Source organism: Castor canadensis, chromosome 16 (assembly GCF_047511655.1).
Source record: "Castor canadensis chromosome 16, mCasCan1.hap1v2, whole genome shotgun sequence".
NCBI lineage: Eukaryota > Metazoa > Chordata > Mammalia > Rodentia > Castoridae > Castor > Castor canadensis.
Window position 1 is genome coordinate 30,999,790 of NC_133401.1, and position 21,650 is coordinate 31,021,439.

General features: G+C 42.0%; 1 protein-coding gene across 5 annotated transcripts in view; it reads left to right on the plus strand.

Annotated features, from left to right (window-relative positions):
- Positions 1-21,650, plus strand: part of LOC109674894 (uncharacterized) — a 71,245-nt gene that overhangs the window by 11,629 nt on the left and 37,966 nt on the right. For 3 of the 5 annotated variants that reach the window (XM_074058556.1, XM_074058552.1, XM_074058555.1), the window contains exons 2-6: positions 7,012-7,096; positions 13,617-13,697; positions 14,945-15,119; positions 15,607-15,645; positions 18,112-18,238. In XM_074058556.1, the coding sequence (XP_073914657.1) occupies positions 15,048-15,119; positions 15,607-15,645; positions 18,112-18,238 (238 nt within the window). In that variant the 5' untranslated portion in view covers positions 7,012-7,096; positions 13,617-13,697; positions 14,945-15,047. Of the gene's footprint in view, positions 1-3,673; positions 3,771-7,011; positions 7,097-13,616; positions 13,698-14,944; positions 15,120-15,606; positions 15,646-18,111; positions 18,239-21,650 lie in introns of all 5 variants that reach the window. The other 2 variants (XM_074058553.1, XM_074058554.1) reach the window with 1 other exon arrangement.

Sequence of the window (21,650 nt, forward strand, 5' to 3'; positions counted from 1 at the left end):
TCTGAGATTCTGTCTTCTGTTTGTTCTATTCTGCTGGATTGGCCTTCTGTTTTGTTTTGCAGTTCTGTTTCGTTCTTTTTTCTGAGGTTTTCCATATCCTGGCTGTTTTCTTCTTTATTGTTGTCTATTTTTGTCCTGAGTTCATTTATCCATTTATTCATTGTGTTCTCTCTTTCACTTTGGTGTTTATACAGTGCTTCTATGGTTTCCTTTATTTCTTCTTTTGCTTTTTCAAATTCTCTATTTTTATTGTCTTGGAATTTCTTGAGTGTCTCCTGTACATTTTGGTTGACCTTATCCAGTATCATCTCTATAAAATTCTCATTGAGTACTTGTTGTATATCTTCTTTTAAATTATTCTTGTGGGCTTCATTGGGTCCTTTGGCATAGTTTATCTTCATTTTGTTGGAGTCTGGATCTGAGTTTCTGTTCTCTTCATTCCCCTCTGGTTCTTGTACTAATTTTTTGCTGTGGGGAAACTGGTTTCCTTGTTTTTTCTGTCTTCCTGTCATTGTCAAAGTTATGCCTTTTCTCGGTGATTATGCCTGCAAAGTGTGTCTCCAGCATGTGTCCAAGATTTCACTATAGGAGGGTCGCTTTCTGCTTCCTACCTCTAGCCGCCATCTTGGAATTCCCCCGAGAATTAAGTTTTAATTTAACATCAATACATTAAATTTTGATGTTTCAAAACCTTTAATGTAACTCTTAGATTTTAGTTATCTTGATCACTTACATAAGCATCTATATCTTTGTGACAACTTAATATGTACCCTCTGGGGGAGCTTGTCATTATTCTTTTTTTATCTATAAATATTATTATTCTTTTCTGCCTTTTATTTTTTAAAAATCGTATCCTTAATACCTTTCATATATTTTTGTTATTTGGTGAAAATAACTCATAAAATCTTTTAACTTAGAGCCTTACATTTGCATGAAAAAATAAGAAAGAAAGCAACCTTAAAATTATTTTTGTATAAAAGCAATTTATAGAAAGTTCATTTGTTAATAGACCCATGTATTATAAGAGAGAATTTAATTCCAGGTTGTATTTATGGCAGAATGAAATATGCGAAGGTCACTTCTTTAACTACCCAAATTCCAAGATTTTTGTTGCAGACTGTGCCCACCCCCCCCCCCTTTTTGTTCTCTCTTCTCTGATCTGAGCTGGAGTGTTAACCCCTGAATACCTGCATCTTAGTGAGACCTAATTGAAACAAGATTAATAACCTGTTTTCTTAAAAGTAGCAATAAATCCGAGTAATAATTTTACATTGACTGTATAACTGTTTTTAAGATGTTCATATATATATACTCACACTGTGAAACTGTGAGCCTACCATTAGATGGATGCATAATCTGCAAGGGAAACATAAGCATCTCATGACTCTCTCAATAACAGATCAAGCTTACTGCACCAACCTTTTGGAACAGTTTTTGTTTTCTTTTGGTTTTGGTTTTGGTTTTTACTAGCAACAGTCAAAGTTGCTCTTTTTCTTATCCTTTTCGGTAGGTTCTCCCTGTTTATGCTCCCTAAAAATAAAAGTGCCAGCAAGCTCAGTATTTCGGGCCTCTTTTAATAATGCTAAGTTGTTTTCTATTTCTTTTATTTTTAAGATGTAAAAACTCAACTGAAGGCGTGTATTAAACCTTTCATCCTTTTTTGTCTCCAAACATTTTATGACATTTCATTTTTTCCCTCTTTTTTTCTTTTTTATCCATGAAGACCTTATCCCAATTTTGTTTCTATTCCTCCATTTTCCCCTGTAGACAACCCTTTTGTAACATTCCTTTTCTTTTAAGTCAGACCAGATTTCATGTGTTAGTTTTTGTAAGAGCTCAATTAGTGCTGAGCCTCAGTCTCCTTCAGGATGCCCATTTTGGGTGAAGATGGGGCACCAAAGCTGTCCATTAAGACTGAAAGACTCTGATTTTTCCCTAGTCTGCCCAGTAAATTGGTACCTGAATTTAAATAAACAACAGAGTCTGGTTTTTGAAGACCAGTTGTAACCTCTTGGCTTCTCCCATTCTCCTCGGTGTTATGATTTTGGTTTTTTGTTTGTTTGTTTTTACAATATCTCTGTAAACTTTATTAATCACAGTTTTATCTAGTGACCCTTCCAGGGGCCATCCTACACCAAAAGCAGGCCAATCTACTTTACAAAGGATGTTTAGCTTTTTAGGAGTTAACTTAACTCCATAGTCTCCATTAAATCCCTTTTTAAAGTTATTAATCATACACTCCAAAGAAGTGTTTTTACTCTGATTTTTCACCCATCTCCTCCTATTACCAGATGGCAAGACAGGCACAGAGGGGGAGGGGTTTTGGAAAAGCACTCACTTCAACTGTCTCCTGCCACTCCCCTTGTGGGGACTTAGGCAACTCTTTGGCCCTAGTGAGTTTGTATAAACCCCAGACCAGAGGCCCTATTAGGGCTCACCCTTGATCTTATGAGTTCACCACAGAGCCAAGGACCAGGACTCCTCACTCACTTTGCAGCTGAGCTGCATCTCAGGCTCGCACTTTTATACACTCTCACATGGCACAATACTTCCACCCTGCTCCCTAAACAGACAGGGTTTCACCCCAACAGGCAGTTACTAGTGGCCTCTGGGAGGAGACCAGACTCCCCTTCTGCCTCCTGAGGCAGGCATGAATTTGAACCCAGGTTCTTATCAGTACGAAGAGCGGTGCTCCTAAGTTGGTTCCTGTGCCTCAGTGGGGTCCTATGTTCATCCGAGGCCCTCTCCCCAATCACTGGGAGGATGAATCCCCCCTCCAGATCAAGCTGTCCATTGGCGCCTGGTGGGATCTCCTTCTAATGGTCCAGGGCATGCTCCCCGGTGACAAGGGAGGTGATAACTCACCATCTCCCGTAACCTTGGATAAGTCCCCAACTAATATTGTGGGAAATTATGAGCTGAGATAGGAGTCTCTGAGGCAGATTAACAGGAAGCAACGTTTATTGTGCCGGCGCTGACCCAGCGGACTGTCTTCAAAGGCTGAGCCCCGAGAACAAAGGGGTCTCACCTTATATACCCTTGCAAGCAGGGTACAAAAGCAAAAAGCAAAGCTCAACCCACATACGGCTGCGTGTGACTTCATTGGTTATTTCATTTCTCCAGTGCTATGTGACCTTCATGTTTCAGTTCTTTAAGTTTTATCTCTCTGCTTTGCCATCCCCTCCCCCTGTCTTGTTGTCAGAATACCAGCCCATCTGTTTCATTTCTGGTATCCCCTTACTACACTGGGGAGGTGTTTTTTTGAGCCAGGAGCATTTTGCATCTGTAATGGGAAAGTCAGGAGCTTGATTTTATTTTCAGAGGCCTATGGTCTGAGTTAGGATTTTCTGTTTTCCAAAATCCCCTAGAAGTTAGTTTGAGAGAAGGATGATAAAACTTGAGTAGTTCTTTACAGGTAAGTCGGCAAGTGTGGCCCAGAGACAATGCATACATTCCCAGGTCTCTTGGCCCCTAGGTTGGACAGGGGAACAGGGCAGCCTGAGCCCAGGGAGCCTACCATGATGCCTGCCTCTCATGACTTCACCCTTCCCACAGGGAGTGAAGATGAACATGTTTAGAGAACTAGAGTTTGCCTTCCTTCTTATGGAAGGTGAGAGCTGAGGTGCAGGAGTCAGTGGACTGTCCCTCCTGAATGTTAATTTCTATTCTGAAGATGGTGGGAACACTGAGGCTGGACAAGAGGAGGAGGTGCTGTGACCCTGGTTTTATCTGGCTCCCTGTAGCTGTAAATGGAAACCAGATTGTGTGAGGTAGGTAGTTGGAAAACTGAGAAAGAGCTGCTGCACTACTCCAGGTGAATATTGATGGTGACTGTACCAAAATAGTGGCTGTGGGATTGGGAAATGTGTTTGGGATTCTGAGTCAGTTTTTTAAAGTAAGACAGCTTGAGATTCAGATTTTAAGGGTGGGAGACAAAAGTTGAAATCATGTGCGACTGCAAGATTTTTGGATTTAGCATTGGAAGGATGGAAGTCCTATTGACTGGAGTGGTAAACTGCATAGTTTGGAATTTATTGTCATTGGTGATGTCAGTAGTTTTGTTTTGGGCCATTATAAGAGTTTGATGTGTCTCAAAGAAAAATCAGTAGATATATCAAGCAGGCAACTAACCACATGATGTGAAACTGAGGAGGGGTTCAAGATGCAGACATCTCACAATTGTGGCAGTTGTCTACACTACAGTGCAGTTTTGAATCAGTGAGGAGAAAGAATCCTTGTCATGGTAGTAATGTCTGTGACAGGTAGCTCTTTTGGGTCTTAAGCTGGAGCACCTGGGCATCACAGACATGGTGTGCAGAGTAGCCATGGGAAGGGTATGGGGGAGATGATGTCTGCTTGGTGGTGAAGGGTGCCAATTGGTAAGACACATGGTGTGCATGCTAATGCATGGCTATAATTGAGGCAAGGTGATGCAGATACCAGGATTTGTGACTCACCAGTTTTGTTGTGACCGTTGGTGTATCTTTTGATAAGGCAAGCAGATTGGTTTAGGGAGCACATGGTTATCAGGGAGTGTCACTAGTCTTGAGTAAGAGGACCACTCAGGTTGATCTTGGAATGAGTATGAGGACTAAGTGAAGACAGAGAAAGTCTGTGACTAGTGAGGGAACATAAAGTGCAACATGAGTGGGAAAGTCTTATAAATGTGGTAAGTGTGGGAGATCCTTTAAGCAAAAACCTGTCCTCATTGTACACCAGGTTTTTCATACTGGATGAAGGCCTTATGAGTTTGAGAAGAATGGGAAGGGCTTATCTAGCACCAAAGAACTCACACTGAGGAAAGACCATATCATTGGGACCAACGTGGGAAATCCTTTGGCTGAAGAGCTCAGCTTATTATGCCCCAGAGAGTTCACACTGGAGAAAGACCCTATTAGAATGGTGAATTTAGGTCATGTTTAGTCAAAACTGTAGCTGCTTTGGACATCAGGTGGTTCACAGTGGAGAATGACACTCTGAGTGTGGGGGACGTGGGAAAGCTGTTAGGTAAAAATCTAACATTATCTAGTACACTGAGGAAAAGTTTTATTAATTTGATTATTGAGATGTTTTGTATGTTTTTCCTCTACAAAACTCATGTTATAACATAATTCTCACTGTAACAGTATTGGGAGATAGGGCACTTAGGTTGTGTTTAAGGCCATAAGGATCCTCCTCATAAATTGTTTTTTTTTTTGTGACAGTGGATTGTTGTAAAATCAAATTCAGCCCTCTTAACATGTTTAAAAACACCAACCACAAGTTACCCCTATCTTTTCCTTCTGTTTTTTTTTTTTTTGAGGGGAGGCAGTGCCCTGTTCCCCTGTCCAACCTAGGGGCCAGGTGACTTGGGAATTAGTGCATTGTCTCTGAGCCTTACTCCTTGCTGACTTACCTGTAAAGAATTATTCAAGTGTTATCATCCTTCTCCCAAAGTAACTTCAAGGGGCTTTTGGAAAACAGAAAATCCTAACTCAGACCATAGGCCTCTGAAAATAAAATCAAGCTCCTGACTACCATTACAGACGCAAAATGCTCCTGGCTCAAAGACCTCCCCAGGACTACAGAACCAGCCCTGTGCCTTTAACATTCACCTGAAACTCATTGTAGTGGGTTCTTAAAGACCCCACTTATGACCTCCCCAATGTGCTGGACACAAGGACATGAACTATATAGCAGCTTAACCAAGAACCCCAAACTGGGCTCCATGCACACTGGTAGAATGTTTTACTCATAATCTTGACATCTTGTCATTTAGTTCCTACTCCCTTGAGAATGCATTTCTAAGATATAATGACTCTTTTCTCATCTAATAAGTTTATCCAACTGAATAAATAAATAAATAAATGTGTCAAATATTGTCAGGTTTCTCAGCTGCTTCACAAATTTGCATTGTAAGAAAAAGGCATCCCATAGTAGTTTTGTTTTTGTCTCCACTCACCTGTAAGTGACACTTTATTGCTAATGCTTATTGTTCTCTTATTGAACTTAATCGAATTTTATTTTCATCAGAATATGCCACCTTTGGGAATGGTGTATTCTGTCTCTTTGAAGCTTTTTTAACGTGCTGATCCTTGCCTCATATTTCCAGTTCACTAGGTACTAATTAGATGGTTGATTATGGAGTAGTCCTAGAAGATAAATGACTGAGTGTGACAGTGAATTCCTTAGCACACTGTAGCCTAGTTTACAAATATAACATTTCAGTCATTCTGTGTTACAGATGTGTTGAGTGGAGTGGGATTATGCCTTTCTGTAGGTATACTTCCAGTATAGTAGAGCCTAGGAAGCCCTTGTGACAGGAATGTTAAACTGGCACACCTGAACCTAGCCTAGATTCACACTTGTATCACATTCACAACAGAAAAAGACAGGAGAAATGAATTGTGCACTCATAATGGCTTCCAAGGGCCCTTTGGTATTGCTAAGAATTGGCTGTCCCTGGAAAGGTCAGGCTGTGCTGAGTCAGGGAGGACACAAATGCAAAAGTATTAAGAATAAAGGAAACATGGCTAATGCACTTGGTCCGGTGGTGATTCTATGCTATATATACAGCCTAAGCCTTTGAGCACCTGGAGAAAGCATGTGAAATGGTGTCCCTTGGCACTGTTGCTTGCAATATGAAGATGAATGAGCCCACACTTGGTGATATCCAAGAATACCATCAGAGGGATCCTTGGGTGATTGTCTGAAAAGAGTGGAAACAGCCCTACATGCCAGGGCCAGAAATTAGATGGTGTCTCCCTGCTCACCTACCTACTAGTGCTATGTGAGGAAATAGTGATCAACTATGCCACAAGAAGAGACTGGACTGATGCCCCTGATGGGGCACTGGGGTCTGGCATCTTCTTTGAGTTGAAGGGAGCACATGAGGTAATCCAAAGCTGGGTGTAGGAGGTAAGTATATCAACCTGGAATTAATCCTAAGAGAAAAGCTGATCATGGAATGTTCTGTTCCCACTAGGGCAGGTCTGTGTGACTTTAGCTGATGTGGTCGTTTCCTTTTCCCAGGAGGAGTGGGAATTTCTTAGTGAAGCTCAAAGATGCCTATACCTCAGCATGATGCTGGAGAACTTTGCACTTATAACTTCCATAGGTAAGACCATCACACCCATCCATGTCCTTGATCTGTTCATCTTTTCCCCGGGGGCAGCTTTACCTCTTTCACTGCTAGTCCTTGGGCTCTGCTAATTTCTCCACTTTTTGGCATATATGCTATTGCTAGCTATGTGTATTGCCTTGAGTAACCCTAAGAGCTGCTGTGCTAATGAGTACAGGCATGGATTCCAGAGGAAAATGTCTCAGCTTAATAGGTCTTGCCTTGGTTATCCTCAGCTGAGTAACTGTCTAGATCACAACTTTGCGGTTACTTCTGTCCACTGCTTCTCACTGACATTTCATCACAACATGTTTCAGGAATATCAGGCATTGTCATAATTGATATCCATGTGGACCATGTACTATTCTTGCCAGACCCTCCTGTTTTCTTTCCTTGGTGTATTGTAGGCTGATTTGCTCAGGGCCGCTGCTGAGGACTTATCTGTCCTGCCTGTCCCTTGGAATTTGATTCATATACCGCTCACAAACTGCACAACTGGGGTGCAGGAAAAATCCTGGTTACTTCACAGGATAGACATGGCAAAATTATTTCACAAAGACAAGTCCACTTATGGGGTACCTGAGGGAGGTCATGATATCTGAGCTGTTGTCATTTCATACCACAAAACTGTTGCAAGTCTTTAGTGTTTGTGATACAAGTACAGCTGGACACACTTCATTTCTATTTTCTCATCCCCATATTGCCACTCCTGGCTTGTCCTATTATCTGTGTCTCCCTCCAGACCCTGGCTGCTCCTGTTTATGTGGTCCATACATAAATTGTTCCAATCCGTGGCCCCCTTTGCAATGTTCTCCACCATTGACCCATACATGTATTTTGAGGTGTGCACATATCCTTAAGTGTGTGTGTGTATTTCTGGGATTGAATACAGGGCCTCATACTTGCTAGACAAGCACTCTACCACTCAAACTATATCACCAACCCACCTTAAATACTTCTAAATATAGTGTCAGTTATATTTTCTCAGGCCTAGAATCAAGCAGTCTTTCACATAGAGTACACTTATCACCAGTTGGCAAGTTTAACAAAGATCCTATAAATTTAGAGGATTTCATGACAGGTCATGGATAGTAGTATTAAGAGATGGCAGTACCTGAAGGCCATTTGCAGAGTCAAAAACCTGTCTCTTTTTCCTCTGCTGCAGCTCATTCTTGTGTCTTATGTCTGTTCAGGTTTGACAGATTGCACTCATGCTCCGTGCTGTGCATCAATACCTCCTGCACATTGACCACTACTTTCAAACTTTCAAAATGATTTTATGGTGTAGCTCAGTGATAGAGTGAAAGCCTAGTACATGCAAGGCTCTGGGTTTGATCACTAGCACCATAAATGACACAGCCTATGAAACTCTTCTTTGATAGGGCTTGCCCCCCTCCCGCCATAATCTACATGCATTTAATAATCATTTCTTTGATTTCAGATTGTGGGATTAGAGTAGAAAACAAGGAGTTCTCTGTGCAGATGGTGTTTCTGTGGAAAGATTGTCACACTTAAGGACTCCAAAAGCAATTCCAGCCACCCAGGAGACTCACCCATGTGACTTCTGTGTCTTGGTTTTGAGAGACCAACCTTGCTAACCAACCTGGGATGAAGCTGAATGTGGCTGGTGCATGTGCAAGGCTTTCATAGAACCAGAAGTATCACAATACAGAGAAATCCTTGAATTGGGACCTAGATGGTTCCTCATTTTTGAAGACCTATGAGTTTTGTCTGCCAGCGAAGTCCTGCAATAGTGAGGACTTTTGGAAACATTGCCCAGATTTTTTGGACCTTCTATAGCTTCAGGTCATTCTAATCAGTGGCAAGCCAAATAATTGACTTTGGGGAGGCCTTTCACTATGGAAAATTTTATAGGTTGTTTAACTGCTGAAAAGCATGTAGTCACAAAAATATGGCTTTTCATAACAGAGTGTATTCTAAAAAAACCTTTGTGAGCATAGCAAGTATGACAAAGTCTTCCATGACGACCACTTGCTTGCCCCACAGAAGAGAGTCCACACTGGAGAAAGACCTTATAAATGGACGGAATGTGGAAAATCATTTAAACGAGAATATAACCTTAAAACACACCAGAGAATCTTCACAGGAGAAAAGCCCTATGAGTGTAGAGAATGTGGGAAGTCCTTTAGAGCACGATGTTCCCTTATTAACTACAAGAGGATCCACACTGGAGAAAGACCTTACAAATATCGCAAATGTGGGAAAGCTTTAACTCAATACACCCACCTGATTAATCATTGTAGAACTCACACTGGAGAGAACTCTTAGGAATGCAAAGAATATGGGAAATCCTTTAGCCAAAAGTCTGTTCTCATTAGACACCATGTAGTTCATGATGGAGAAAGGCCTTTCAGGTGCAGAGAATGTGGGAAATCTTCCAAGCAAGAAGATGCCCTTATTGCACACCAGAGAGTCCACTCTGGAGAAAGGCCTATTAGTGTAGAGAATGTAGGAAATCTTTTACTCACCATAACAACCTCATTGGTCACTGCAGAAAATTCTTACGAGTGCAGTGAATGTGGAAAAACCTTTAGGCACATGTCTGTTCTCATTAGACACCAGATTGTTCACACTGAAGAAAGGCCATTTAGGTGTAGTGAATGTGGCAAATCCTTTAAGCATGAAGGTGGCCTTACAATACACCAGAAATTCCACACTGAAGAAAGCCTGTATGAATGTACATAATGTAGCAAATCCTTTGAGGAAAGATATTCCCTTACAAAACACAAGAGTATCCACACTGGAGAAAGGCCTTGTAAGTGTGATGAATGTGGGAAATCTTTTACTCAGCACTACAATCTTGTTTGTCACTGGGGAATTCATACTGAAGAAAAGTCTTATAAATGCAATGAATGTGGAAAACCTTTATGCAAAAAAATGTTTCTTAGTAGACACTAGGTCATACACAATGGTGAAAGGCCTTTATGAATGCACAGAATGTTGGAAATCCTTTAGGCAAGGACATTCCCTTACTGTACAACAGGAAGTCCACTCTGGAAAAGGGCCTTACAAATGCAGAAAATGTGGGAAATGTTTTACACAACAATCTGGTTTCCTTCAACACCAAAAGCTTCACACCACAGAAGGAATACATGAAGGTATTGATTGTAGGAATTCTTCGTGCCCAAGGACCAAACTTATTTAGCAGCAATGGTCCCTGATGGTGAACAGCCTTACACTTGAAGCAAATGTGCTTTTTTCTTTAGTATATTCATACTGCAGAGCCTGTGTTAGCGACCTATCTGTCTGAGGTTGAACTGCACACTTACGCATGTCTAGTGGGTGAGACTTCCCATGAGTTCATGCATGTGTTGAGGCTTACAGAGCAGCTATGCACATTCTGAACCTTGTAGGGCCCTTGCATGGTTAAAATTTTGCCACACTATTTTAGAGAAAGCACCGCCCTCTATAACCTTGCACAGTGAACAAAAAGCTTCTCTGATATGCTAAGGCAAGGCACACATGTCTCTGCTTTTCCATTTCCTGATGGAAATCTTAGTAGTCTAAGTCATTAGATCAACTTTGTTGTTTGCTGAGTGATTGTGTCATGGCGGGATGCTTCTTCATGGAAGTTGTTTGTCTCACATGAGACTATAGTTGATTCTCTGCCATTTACATCACTACTTGATAGAAGCCCACCTCACAGTGCTGTGGTTTATGCACTAATAAAGGTCTTACTGTTGAAACTGAATCCTGTTGTTGTAACTGTATTGGGTGGGGTAGTATACATTTATGTCCATTTATAGGAGGAGATGTACAATGGGACCCTCAACATTATGTACCTCAGTAGGGATAGTATAATGGCAGAGAGTAACATGTATTTAACTTTTTACCTAATGTGTAATGTAGTTAGCTGTCCAAGACCTCCAATGAAACACCAAACTTTCTGGTGCTAATTTGTGACCAGGAAGCTTCCATATTTTATGAGACCAGAAGTCTGCTATGGAATAGTCAGTTGAAACAAGCTACATTAACTCTGAATATCATGAATGTGCTCCTTTTGTCATATTGAATGTTGCATAATGCCAATCACTTTTGAGTGAGAACTTCCTTATACAAAGAGTCATATTGTGTGATGTACACAATTCCACCACTTCCCAATAGTGCTGCTTTGGGGAGCAAGACATCCATGGGCCCGTGGAGGATGTTACAGATCCAACTATAACACTGAGCTTGTGGGTGAAGATATTGGAATCAATTTGTGGGCCACTCTGGTAACACTCCATAAATATTAACTCTGATCATGCTGTTAGGACCAAATGTCCCATGGCAGTGTGACACAAAAATGGAGCTGCTGGATTTGGGAGCAAGCATGCACAACCTTAGGGTTGTTATTTATTACATTGAGACAATGGCTCTCAAATTAAAGCATTTAGGACTCTAGAAATAAAGATTCCATGGCATTATTATGTTATTCAAAGTGGATTTGCACTTTCATGACATGTCATGTCATGACTCCAGACATGTCAGCTTCTTTTCTTTTGTTAATTTCATACAAATAGTTATACTCTGTACTACTTCGGTTCCTTTCTGTAGTTAGACTCTATTCTTTTACTTCTATTTCTATGCCCATAATAAAATGTTTCTATGCTAATGAGGGCAAAAAGTCTCTACTATGAACACTGAAGTCTCTTTAGTATGTCAAACCTTCAGATTACCAATTGTATTAACCATGTCTTATTTTATGTATTTTATGTTCTTGACTTCTTCGGGGCTTGGAGAGTAACTGCACCTCTTGTTCAGCAAATACTAGAACTTCCCCCTTTGCTTCTTGTACAAAGTAACCAACAGAACCTCATGCTGTCACCCACCTCCATCTAATGTTCACACACCATGCCAGTATTTCTCTTGCGCTAAATAACAGCATGGCCACATTCCAGATGAGTAGGGATCATCCATATAGTTCAGAGTCTTGAAAGTAATCTAAGTATCCAATCCTAAGCTTCCTTTTTCCTATTGATATGGCCATGCCACAATGATGTTGACTAAAGATGATGCTGACCCACAGGATGATTCTGTTTCTTCTCAGTTTGAAGCTGTCATCATAACTTATCAATGACACTGAAACATTAGTGCACTTCTGGGAGAAGAAAGAGTCCTCATGAGGAAATCTGCTAAAATGTTGAATTGATATGTTTTTTGTTTGCTTATATCTTTACCCATGGAAAATGATAGGTGACAACTACAGGTCTCATCCAACACATACCAGTTTCATGTGCCCACGCAGAGGATTCTGAATGTGAAATAGTATCTGCACACCTGTAGCAGGAGAAATTGCTACTTCCCCTTTGTCAGTTTTCAGAATAATAAGTTGCTCCTTTAATGTTTTACAACATTAACCTTAGCAGTTCTTTTAATATTACTTATAACATGAGTTGTTTTTATGTGCTACAGTCCTGTGGAATTAACTAATGTTCTAATATTGTGCAGTGGAAATTTCCTCAGGTGGAATTCTGTGACCTCTTAAAGTGACTCAGGTTCTGATTATTTTCTCAACTCCCTTATTTGACAAGAGATTTCAGAATTATTTTAGGAAGTTCTACTTTGAAGCTGGAACCAGCTCTTTGGGGTAGGGGATGAGGTCCTTTGTGATATTCTCCTTTCTTATACTGAAAAACTGTATAAAAAATAAGGGCGGGGGGCATGGGGGAGAAATGACCCAAACAGTGTATAAATGTGAATAAATGAATTTTAAAAAGTCAACAAGCCTGGGCACCGGTGGCTCACACCTATAATCCTAGCTACATAAGAGTCAGCGATCAGGAAGCCAGCCAGGGCAAATGGCAAATAGTTCATGAGACCCTATCTTGAAAATAGCCAAGATGAAAAAGGGGTGGTGGACTGGCTCAGGTGATAGAGTGCCTGCCCAGCAAGCTTGAGGCCTTCAGTTCAAACCCCAATACTGAAAAAAAAAAAAAACAGAATCAGTAAGAAGCTCTTCTCAACTGAATCAGAAATTCTATTAAAAGTCAATGAAGTGTATTAAGTTATATATTCTAGTGCTGGAATTAGGTACTGTTAAATGGTTCCGCAGAATTTCTAGCATTTTTTACAATGTAAAGATTATAATTAAATTTTATTTGTTATTGTTGATTGCAATTATCACATGTAGATTCTGTGTTTTTCATTTATCTTAATTTATTTGCTTCAAGATTGCCACACTAATGTGTTTAGTTAAATATATGGAGACATATTTTAAGATCTTTACAGGTGACTTTGCCTTGGTATATATCTTTTAGGTTATATAGTCAAAATTCAGCATTACAGTTTAAAGTATATTCTTTTCACATAGAGTACAGGAATGGCAAATTCCAGTTTTTTAACCTTTGAGTTTTGTTTTTAAACATTTGTTTTAATATTGCTTCAAGTTTTTAAAACTACTTACAAACATTTTCTTTAAAATCTGGCTTTAATTTCTGCTCAACCTATATATTTTCTGAGGGTATATATTTATTCCTCCACATATTTGGAAACATTTTGCCTTCTATTCACACAGTTGCAGACCGGATTTTCCATCTCACAGTGTATCCTGTTGGTAATGGTAGATTAGAATGTAGACAACCATCTCAGTTTACAGGTATGAAAATTTTGCTGTTCATGTGGACCAAAATTTATTCACTGGTTTGCAAAGATATATAAGCTGTTTTCACATAAAACTTCAAAAACTAGCCATATACTCACAAGCATACATGCTTAATGCTCATTTTAATCGACCAAATATATTAGATTTAGCACTGGAGATTACTGGGCATGGTAATGGTAACATATTTCTTTGTTTGTGTAAATACCTATTCACATAGTTGCAATTGAAATCAAGGTCTGTTTACCTTCCTAATTTTTAAGGGGGTTTAGGGAAAGGTACTAGTGGGAGACAGTGAAGGAAGACAAATATGGTGTGTGTACTTTGTTTTTCTGCATGAAAATAGAACAATGAAATCTGTTGAAACTGTTTTAAGACAGGAAGGCAAAACAGGCCCTGTCTGGTGGGAATTGGTGCCAGGGGAGGGGGAAGCATGTAAGGGTGTAGAAGAGGAAAAATCGTGGAAATATTACATACACATGTATGTAAAAGAAAAAAAATAAACCTGTTGAAATTATTGCAGGAATGGGGGAGGAAGGATAAAGAATGATGGAGGGGATGAAATAAAAAGGAAAAAAAAACTGTTCTAATGGTGATGAGAGAGGATGAAGGGGGTGAATCGAATACATTGTAAGTACATATGTAAAAGTCACAATGCATTCATTACCCCTGTACAACTATTGTGTGCTAATTAGAAAGAATACAAGGTCTGGTAGGTATTGATGTGATGACTTCCAGCAGGTTGGAAATGGGGATTACTTTCCTCACCTACTCAGGAGTGGGAATCCTTGGAAACTCTGAGATCTTTGTCTTTATAACTTCACTGCCCCCCTGGACAGTGTAAGACACATATGTGATTGTCAATTTAGCGTTGGTAACCAACGCTTTACAGCTTTTCTCCAGGGGAACTGTTTTTTGAGATCACAGTATTTCCTGAGTCCCTGCTGGACCTCGACTGTCTGCAGCCTGTATCAGATATGAGAAACGCTTCCGACCCTGCAGGCAGTATTCATCCAGGAGCCTGGGGTGAAGCCTCCAGTGCTCTGGAAAACCATCAGAGTGCTCAGGACTCTTCGCAACTGTCACAGAACTACAGGAACTACATTACCCATAATGCCAGGGCCGAGTGACAAAAGACTAAGCCAATGAGCTCAGAGAATGGTCGTTTCCGTTCTGGGCAGCGGGACTTCTGGTACCCGTACCTTGCGGTAGTTAATCCGTCTTGGGTCACCTCTCGCCATCAGAGGTTTAAGAGCTTGGAGTTGGGATCCACGCGACCAGAGCGGGAAGCGCTCGAGAAGGGTAGTCCCTCCTGCCCACCAGCTGATCAGAGGAACAGCAGCGGCGATGGCCGAGCTCGGATCTTCTCTCCGTCCACACAGTGCGATGGCGGCGGTAGCGCGGATGCCGAAGGCTCAGGTAGGTTCTGCGTCAGGACAGGGCCTGTCACATCACTGTGATAGGAATCCCTGGATAGTGCCGTGGGTGGCCCCCATTACTGACACTGGTGTGGTGGGGTGTGGGATAGACAAGGGACCGGTGAGAGTAGTGTCTTGTTGGGCTCTGGAGCCGGAGCATTGGCTCCAGAGCATTGGTGAGGAATTCCACCTCTGTCCTCAGGCTCCGGGAGCTGTGGAGACTGTGATGGAGGACGAATATGGTCTGGGTTAGGCTATTCAAGTTTTTCAAACGCTGCACAGAGTTACAGCAGCCTGGAAGGGATGACACCGAGGCCTAGGAAGAGTGAGTCCTTGTGTCACATCCACAGGTGGAAAGAGCCAGTGCTGAGGACTGAGTTCTGGAGAGAATCCAGGCATCATCACTTAGCTCCAGGCCGGGTAGGGGGTAGGGGGGCCTGGGCCCACGAAGCCCCACCATGGTCACTGTCACCTCCTTCTTCCCGCAGGTTCCCAGGACTACAGCAGCGCTTGTGGACGGCACCCAGGTGAGTAGAGGATGTTCCAGGGCCTCACAGGTGTGACCCCGCTCTGTGGAATTTTGTTAAAACTCTGCTGCTCTTTCACTCTATGGTCCTTGGACCTGAGGACTCTGAAGAAACCACAAAACCAGGGCGGAGGTTATATGGAATGGTTTCTTTTGCAACTCTGCAACCAGTGGGATGAGAGATGAAAGGTTCCCCAGCATAGGACCTGGAATGTGGAATGCTGGAATATGAGGCTGAATTTGACTGGTGACCACAAGTTTCCTTCCTTTCTCATGAGAAATTTGAGCAGTGGGACAGAAATCAGCCTGGGATGCAGGTGTCTGAACTAGAGCTAATGGGACCAATGAGAGATTTGATGCTGAGGAGGAAGGTGATTTGACTAGATCTTATCAGACTTCCTGGGACTGCAGCAAGGAGAAAAGACTATGAGATGAAGGAGGGGACAGAGAGTCCAGGGAAGAGGCTGCTGCAATAGTTCAGGCAAGAGTTGATGTGACTGTGTCAATGTGTTGGTTATAGAGGCAGAAGATGTAGTTGGATTCTACATTGCTTTTTTCATTAGGGCAGTCTGGACTTTCCTTTACTGAGGATGAGAGCTAGAAAAGTTGAGTGATCCCAAGTTCTTGGTTTTCACAGCTGGCAGTATAGAAGCTCCACTAACTAACTGGGTTTTATCAGTAATAGTAGAACTAGATTTCATTGGAATATCAGGAGGATTTTTTTTTTCCTCCCATCCTAAGAGTGAGAAACAAGTGGTAGAGCCTCTCCACCTGCCCAGCAACCATGGGACCCTGAGTTCAACACCTAATGTCACCAAAAAAATAAGTGAGAAGTAAAACTGAATGTATAGCCACACACCTGTAAACCCCACACTCAGGAGACAGAGGCAGTAGGACTGCAAGTTAGAGGCCAGACAGGGCTACATAGAGTTTTTGAGTTATCCTAGGATATATAGTAAAACCCTGTTTCACACAATCACCACAGGTGATGCCTTTGGTATGGGACAGGGGATGGAGGTGACTGTGGGAGTGAGAGAGATGTGTCCAAGAAAACAAACAAAAAGAAAAGAAGAGATAGTTGTTTTGAGCAGTAAAAGTAGAGTTATCCAGTTGCTAACTGGCCACACAGATCTAGAACTCTGGGGAGGATTAAGCATGGAGTTATCCAGACAGTTGGAGGTTGATATTTGCCCTGGGGCAGAGCTTCACTTTGATTAAGGAAATGGAATCAGATTTTTTTTTTTTCCAGATTGTTTATCTTGTGCTGGCTGGTTTTGTATTCCTGAAGTCAAGTGATTCTCCTACCTCTACCTCCCAAGTACTTGGACTACAGGCACATGCCACTGCATCCAGCAGAATGCTGTGTTGATAGTAATGCCATCAGCAGCCAAGAAAGTGAGGGCGGGGTCCAGGATTGGATCCTATACTTGAACGTCTGGGTAGAGTCAGTGGGCATCATGAAACAGCAAAAGTTGTGAAGTAGCTATAGGAACAATATGAGAAAATGGATGACCTTTCAGGTGGCCAGGGCTACCATAAGAAGAGTGAACATTAGCCAGATACAGAAACTTAGAATGATTGAAGCAAGATGACAGACAGTACAAGTGTCTATTCACAAGGCTTTGGGCTCACCAGCATTTATGTTTGACTGTTGGAATATCTGGGAGTTTCAGTCAGACTGATAGATCAGCTCGGCATCACTAATTCTGGAGTGGGAAGCCACTGATGGTAGACATTGAATTATGGTTTGAAAGAGAAAGACTGTAAGTACAGTGCAGCTGAAGAAGACCATGGGTGCCTGTGATTTCCCAGGTGGTTGTTAGTGGCTGAGGCTGAAATAAGGAGCAGAGTCAGGTAGGTAGGCATTCAGAGCAGGATGGGGGCTCTCCCTATATGGGGGATCGTCAGAGGTCTAGGTAGTAACAGATTCTGCCCCAATTTGCCAAGCTCTCTCTGGATGTCTTATGCTAATTAATGTGAAGAGACCAAGGAGATTCCTGTGGTGTGATGCAGGAGATAGAGGAGGTTGTGGGAGTGAGAGTATGTGAGAAATGTGTTCCAAGAAAACATATGCAGATGTGCACAGTGAGGGGGAGTGAAAGCTTACAACCTGTGGACATGGGCATTGAGGTCATAAGGTGAAGGATGAGCTTGTATTTGGTTGTGTGTGGAAGGTACAGTCTAGAGAACCCTGGGATAATTGCCTGACCAGAAGGAGTTGGTGCCCTGTATTCTAAGGCCAAGAGTTACATGGCTTCTCTTAGCTCACCTGCCTATTGGTGCTGTGGTAAGATACAGTGACAATGGGACTGTGATGAGAGAGGTGAATCTCAGTGGCACTGGGCCTGGTGTCTCCTCAGAAGTATTAGATGGGGAGGATAGTGAGCAAAGGAAGGATGTGTGTGTGATGAGCTTGGAATCCAGAGAGAAGATGATCATTGTTATTGACGTGTCCTCATTATGACAGGGCTATTTTACCTTTGAAGATGTGGCCATTTACTTCTCCCAGGAAGAGTGGGATCTCCTTGATGAGGCTCAGAAACTCCTGTACCTTGATGTGATGCTGGAGAACTTTGCTCTTATGTCCTCACTGGGTAAGGTCCTTGATCCCACCCCCCACCCTCACTCTGTGTTCTGGTTTCTGTCTGTCCTCTTTGCCCTAGAAGCCACTCTGCCCTTTCCACAGCCAGAATGTAGGCCCTGCTGATACACCCACTTTGTTGTCATGTGTGCTGTGGATGGCAGCACTGAGCTGTGAGCTCTGCCCAGCTGCCCTAAGCATTCATGGAAGGGTCTGGGTGGGAGACCTCTTGAGTCAGCCTGATGGATCTCATTTGCCTTGTCCTCTCCTTCGACAGGTGAGTTCAAGTCTATGTCACCACTTGCTCCAAGTTCTACCCTTTCTAGCTGACATTTTCTCATAGCCGTCTGTGTCAGAACTTACAGGCAGTGTGATCAACATTTATGGGGACCATGGACTGTTCCCCAGGGCCTCCTTCCAGACTCTTTAAATAATATTACTCATTCATTCATTTATTTATTTAAGGATGTTTTGTATATTGAGTTGCTCTAGGCTAGTGGTAATCACTCACCTGTCCTGTTTTCTTCCCCTCCTCCCACCACCCCCTTACCTCCCCACTACTTACCCCTACCCCCTACTGCCCTCCTCCCTCTCTCGTTCCTCCCTCCCCACACCCCACTCCCATGATGGGGCTTGCTCTGGAGCTATGGAATGAATCCAGGGCCTTATGCATGCTAGGCAAGTGTCAAATACCCGAGCTTGTTTTGTTTTGTTTTTTTTTATTGTTTTGAGCCTACCTTTCTCAATGTAGCCAAGATTGACCTTGAACTCTCTGTATAGCCTGGGGTGCCCTTAAACAAGAAATACTCCTCAGCCTCCTGAGTGCTAGAATTATAGGCATGTACCTCCATGCCCGGTTTGTCCTGTCTTGCTTTAAGACTTTCATCATGCAGTTTCCGTGTAATTGGACAACCTAGAATGTGGGGAGAGTCCTGGTTTTTTTCATAGAATAAATATGGCAAGATGATCTCAGAGAAGGCCTGACCTGGGTAACTGATAGCTGGGGCAGGATAGGATTCCACTGCTATGTTGAAATACCAGGAACCTGCAGTGTGTCCAATAGTGTTTTGGTGTTAAGTGCTACCTTATTTCTATCTTTTCTTCCATGAACTCGACTCTTTGCTGACTTATCATTTCATCTGTGATTTCTGTTCCCAAGTCCCATAATCTTTCTGATGTCTGGGCATCACTTGTGCCTCTGGAAGGCCTTCTCTGCAGTGTTTTTAACACTGACTCACATTAAATAGTCCTGCACGCTTGCTACTCTCTTCTAGTTGCAGTCTCCTGGGCCTGGATACAACCAGCCTTATGCAAAGCATTCACATGTCACCAGTAGATGAGGTCCTGCTGAAGTCTGCTTACTTAGGATCCAGTTGGAGACCCTGCCTCTCCTCCCAGGGGATGACTTTGCCTTATCCTTGTGTCCTTCAAGGGTGAAGCTTCCTCATTCTGTGACCTTATGATGCCTAATAAGGCCATAAAGCCCTTTCTTTCAACCTTTGTTGAGTTCTTTCATCCTCAAAAAAGCCTGGACTTACTTCTTATTTTGTGTGTGATAGGGCTTCTTTAGGTACATTTTAATTTGTGAGTGCCAATATCACAAATGTTAACAACTTTTTTTTTTTTTTAATTATTAAAATGCTGCTGTCTACTTGTCATTAAACCAATAAATCTGTCTTACAGGAACAAGTGGTGATGAACATGGACAGGAGGCTCTGGTCTTCCCTTTATATAGCTGCTGAAACTTCTTGTATATATCGCCAGAAAAAAGAACTGATTTCTCTGACCATTCATTAGTCTCCTTTGGGTGGTCCTCTGGCTGTCTCCAGTCTCTCCAGGGTCTGCTCTGGGTGATTTCATGCACTCTCACGACTCAAAGGATCTTCTGTATTCTGATGATTCCTTTTACTGTAGTTCCATCCTAGATCTCTCTTCCAAGCTCCAGATACACATCTGGTTCTGGAGGCTGGAAGTCCAAGCTATAACACCAGCAGATTGGGTGTCGGGTCCAATTTCTCATTTATAGATGATTACCTTCTTGCTGTCTTCATAAGGTAGACAGAATTTTTTTTTTTCTTAGCAGTACTAGGGTTTGAATTCAGGGCCATGCTGTACACTTAAGCCATGCTCCCCCACCCCACCCCAGCTCTTTTTCCTATAGTTATTTTTAATAGGGTCTCATGCTTTTGTCTGGAGCCATCTGGGACCAAGATCTTCCTAGCTATGGCCTCCCCACTTAGCTGGAATAACTGGCATATGCCTCCCTGCATGGCTTCTGTGTTGAGATGGGGGTCTCACTAACTTTTACCCAGGCTGGCTTTGACTCACCATCTTCCTAGTCTCTGCATTTTGATTAGCTGGGATTATAGTTATGAACTACCACACCCAGCCAAATGTTTTTAATTTTTGTTTTAACAAATTGTAAGTTCATCATTTTGCTCATGATTTTTTTCTCTTTCTTTTTTGGTGGTACTAGGGTTTGAACTCAGGGCATTGTGCTTGCTTTACCATTTGAGCCACACTTTGAGTCCTAATGATATTATTAAGAACATTTTATTACTTACATTTCTGAGAGAGGGCACATACCACACAGAACCACCTGGGGTTAAGGAGTCAGAAGCAGGAGTGAAGTGAAAACATCACAATCTTTATTGGAAATTTTGCGGGAAAGCCACATAGGGTAAACATGGTGGGATGAATAATTGGTGGGCTTACTTTTTTTTTGGTACCTGAGCACAGGATAGTTGGAGCTGAGAAACATTTACTCCTAGAGCATAGGAACCAAAGAGCAGAAGAGGTTTGTAGTGTGGGCTCTGCACTGGTTAGTTTCCATATGACCAGTGCACTCCTGACCAGGACCTTTACTATGTATGGTAACTAACTAAACCTGGGATCAGCAGTCTCTCCCTGACCACAAAACATCATCACAGAGATTTTAAACTTCTTTAATATAATCAGTACTCTGAGTGTTTGAGATTATCTTGAGGAAACCTGGTGTGATGACAGGGGAGAATGTTTTGAAGTAGAGCATAAATTACCTAAAAACTGAATAGATGATATTTAATTATGAGAATAAGGCAGGAGTATAGCTGAATTTTTTTTCTCCAATAACTTGCTAAAGATGAAAAATGTGTTACAAATACCCTCTCATCAAATAGGCAAGTCCAGTAGTTATGTTGTTGGAAGATATGAGTTTATAACTTTGTAAAATATTTGTAAAGATTAGAGGCATTGTGTCTATAATTGAGCAGAAAGAGAGGGTTCAAGGTCTGGGATGTTTTCACAACACTAACAACCAGTTCTCCAACTCTCCAGGCCCAAACGGGCATCTGCATTTAGACTCAATTTTTATTCTGTCTCCTGGGAGTAGGAGATAGACCTGCAAGTTAAAGGCACCATTCTAAAAGACTGGCCCTATTTCAAAT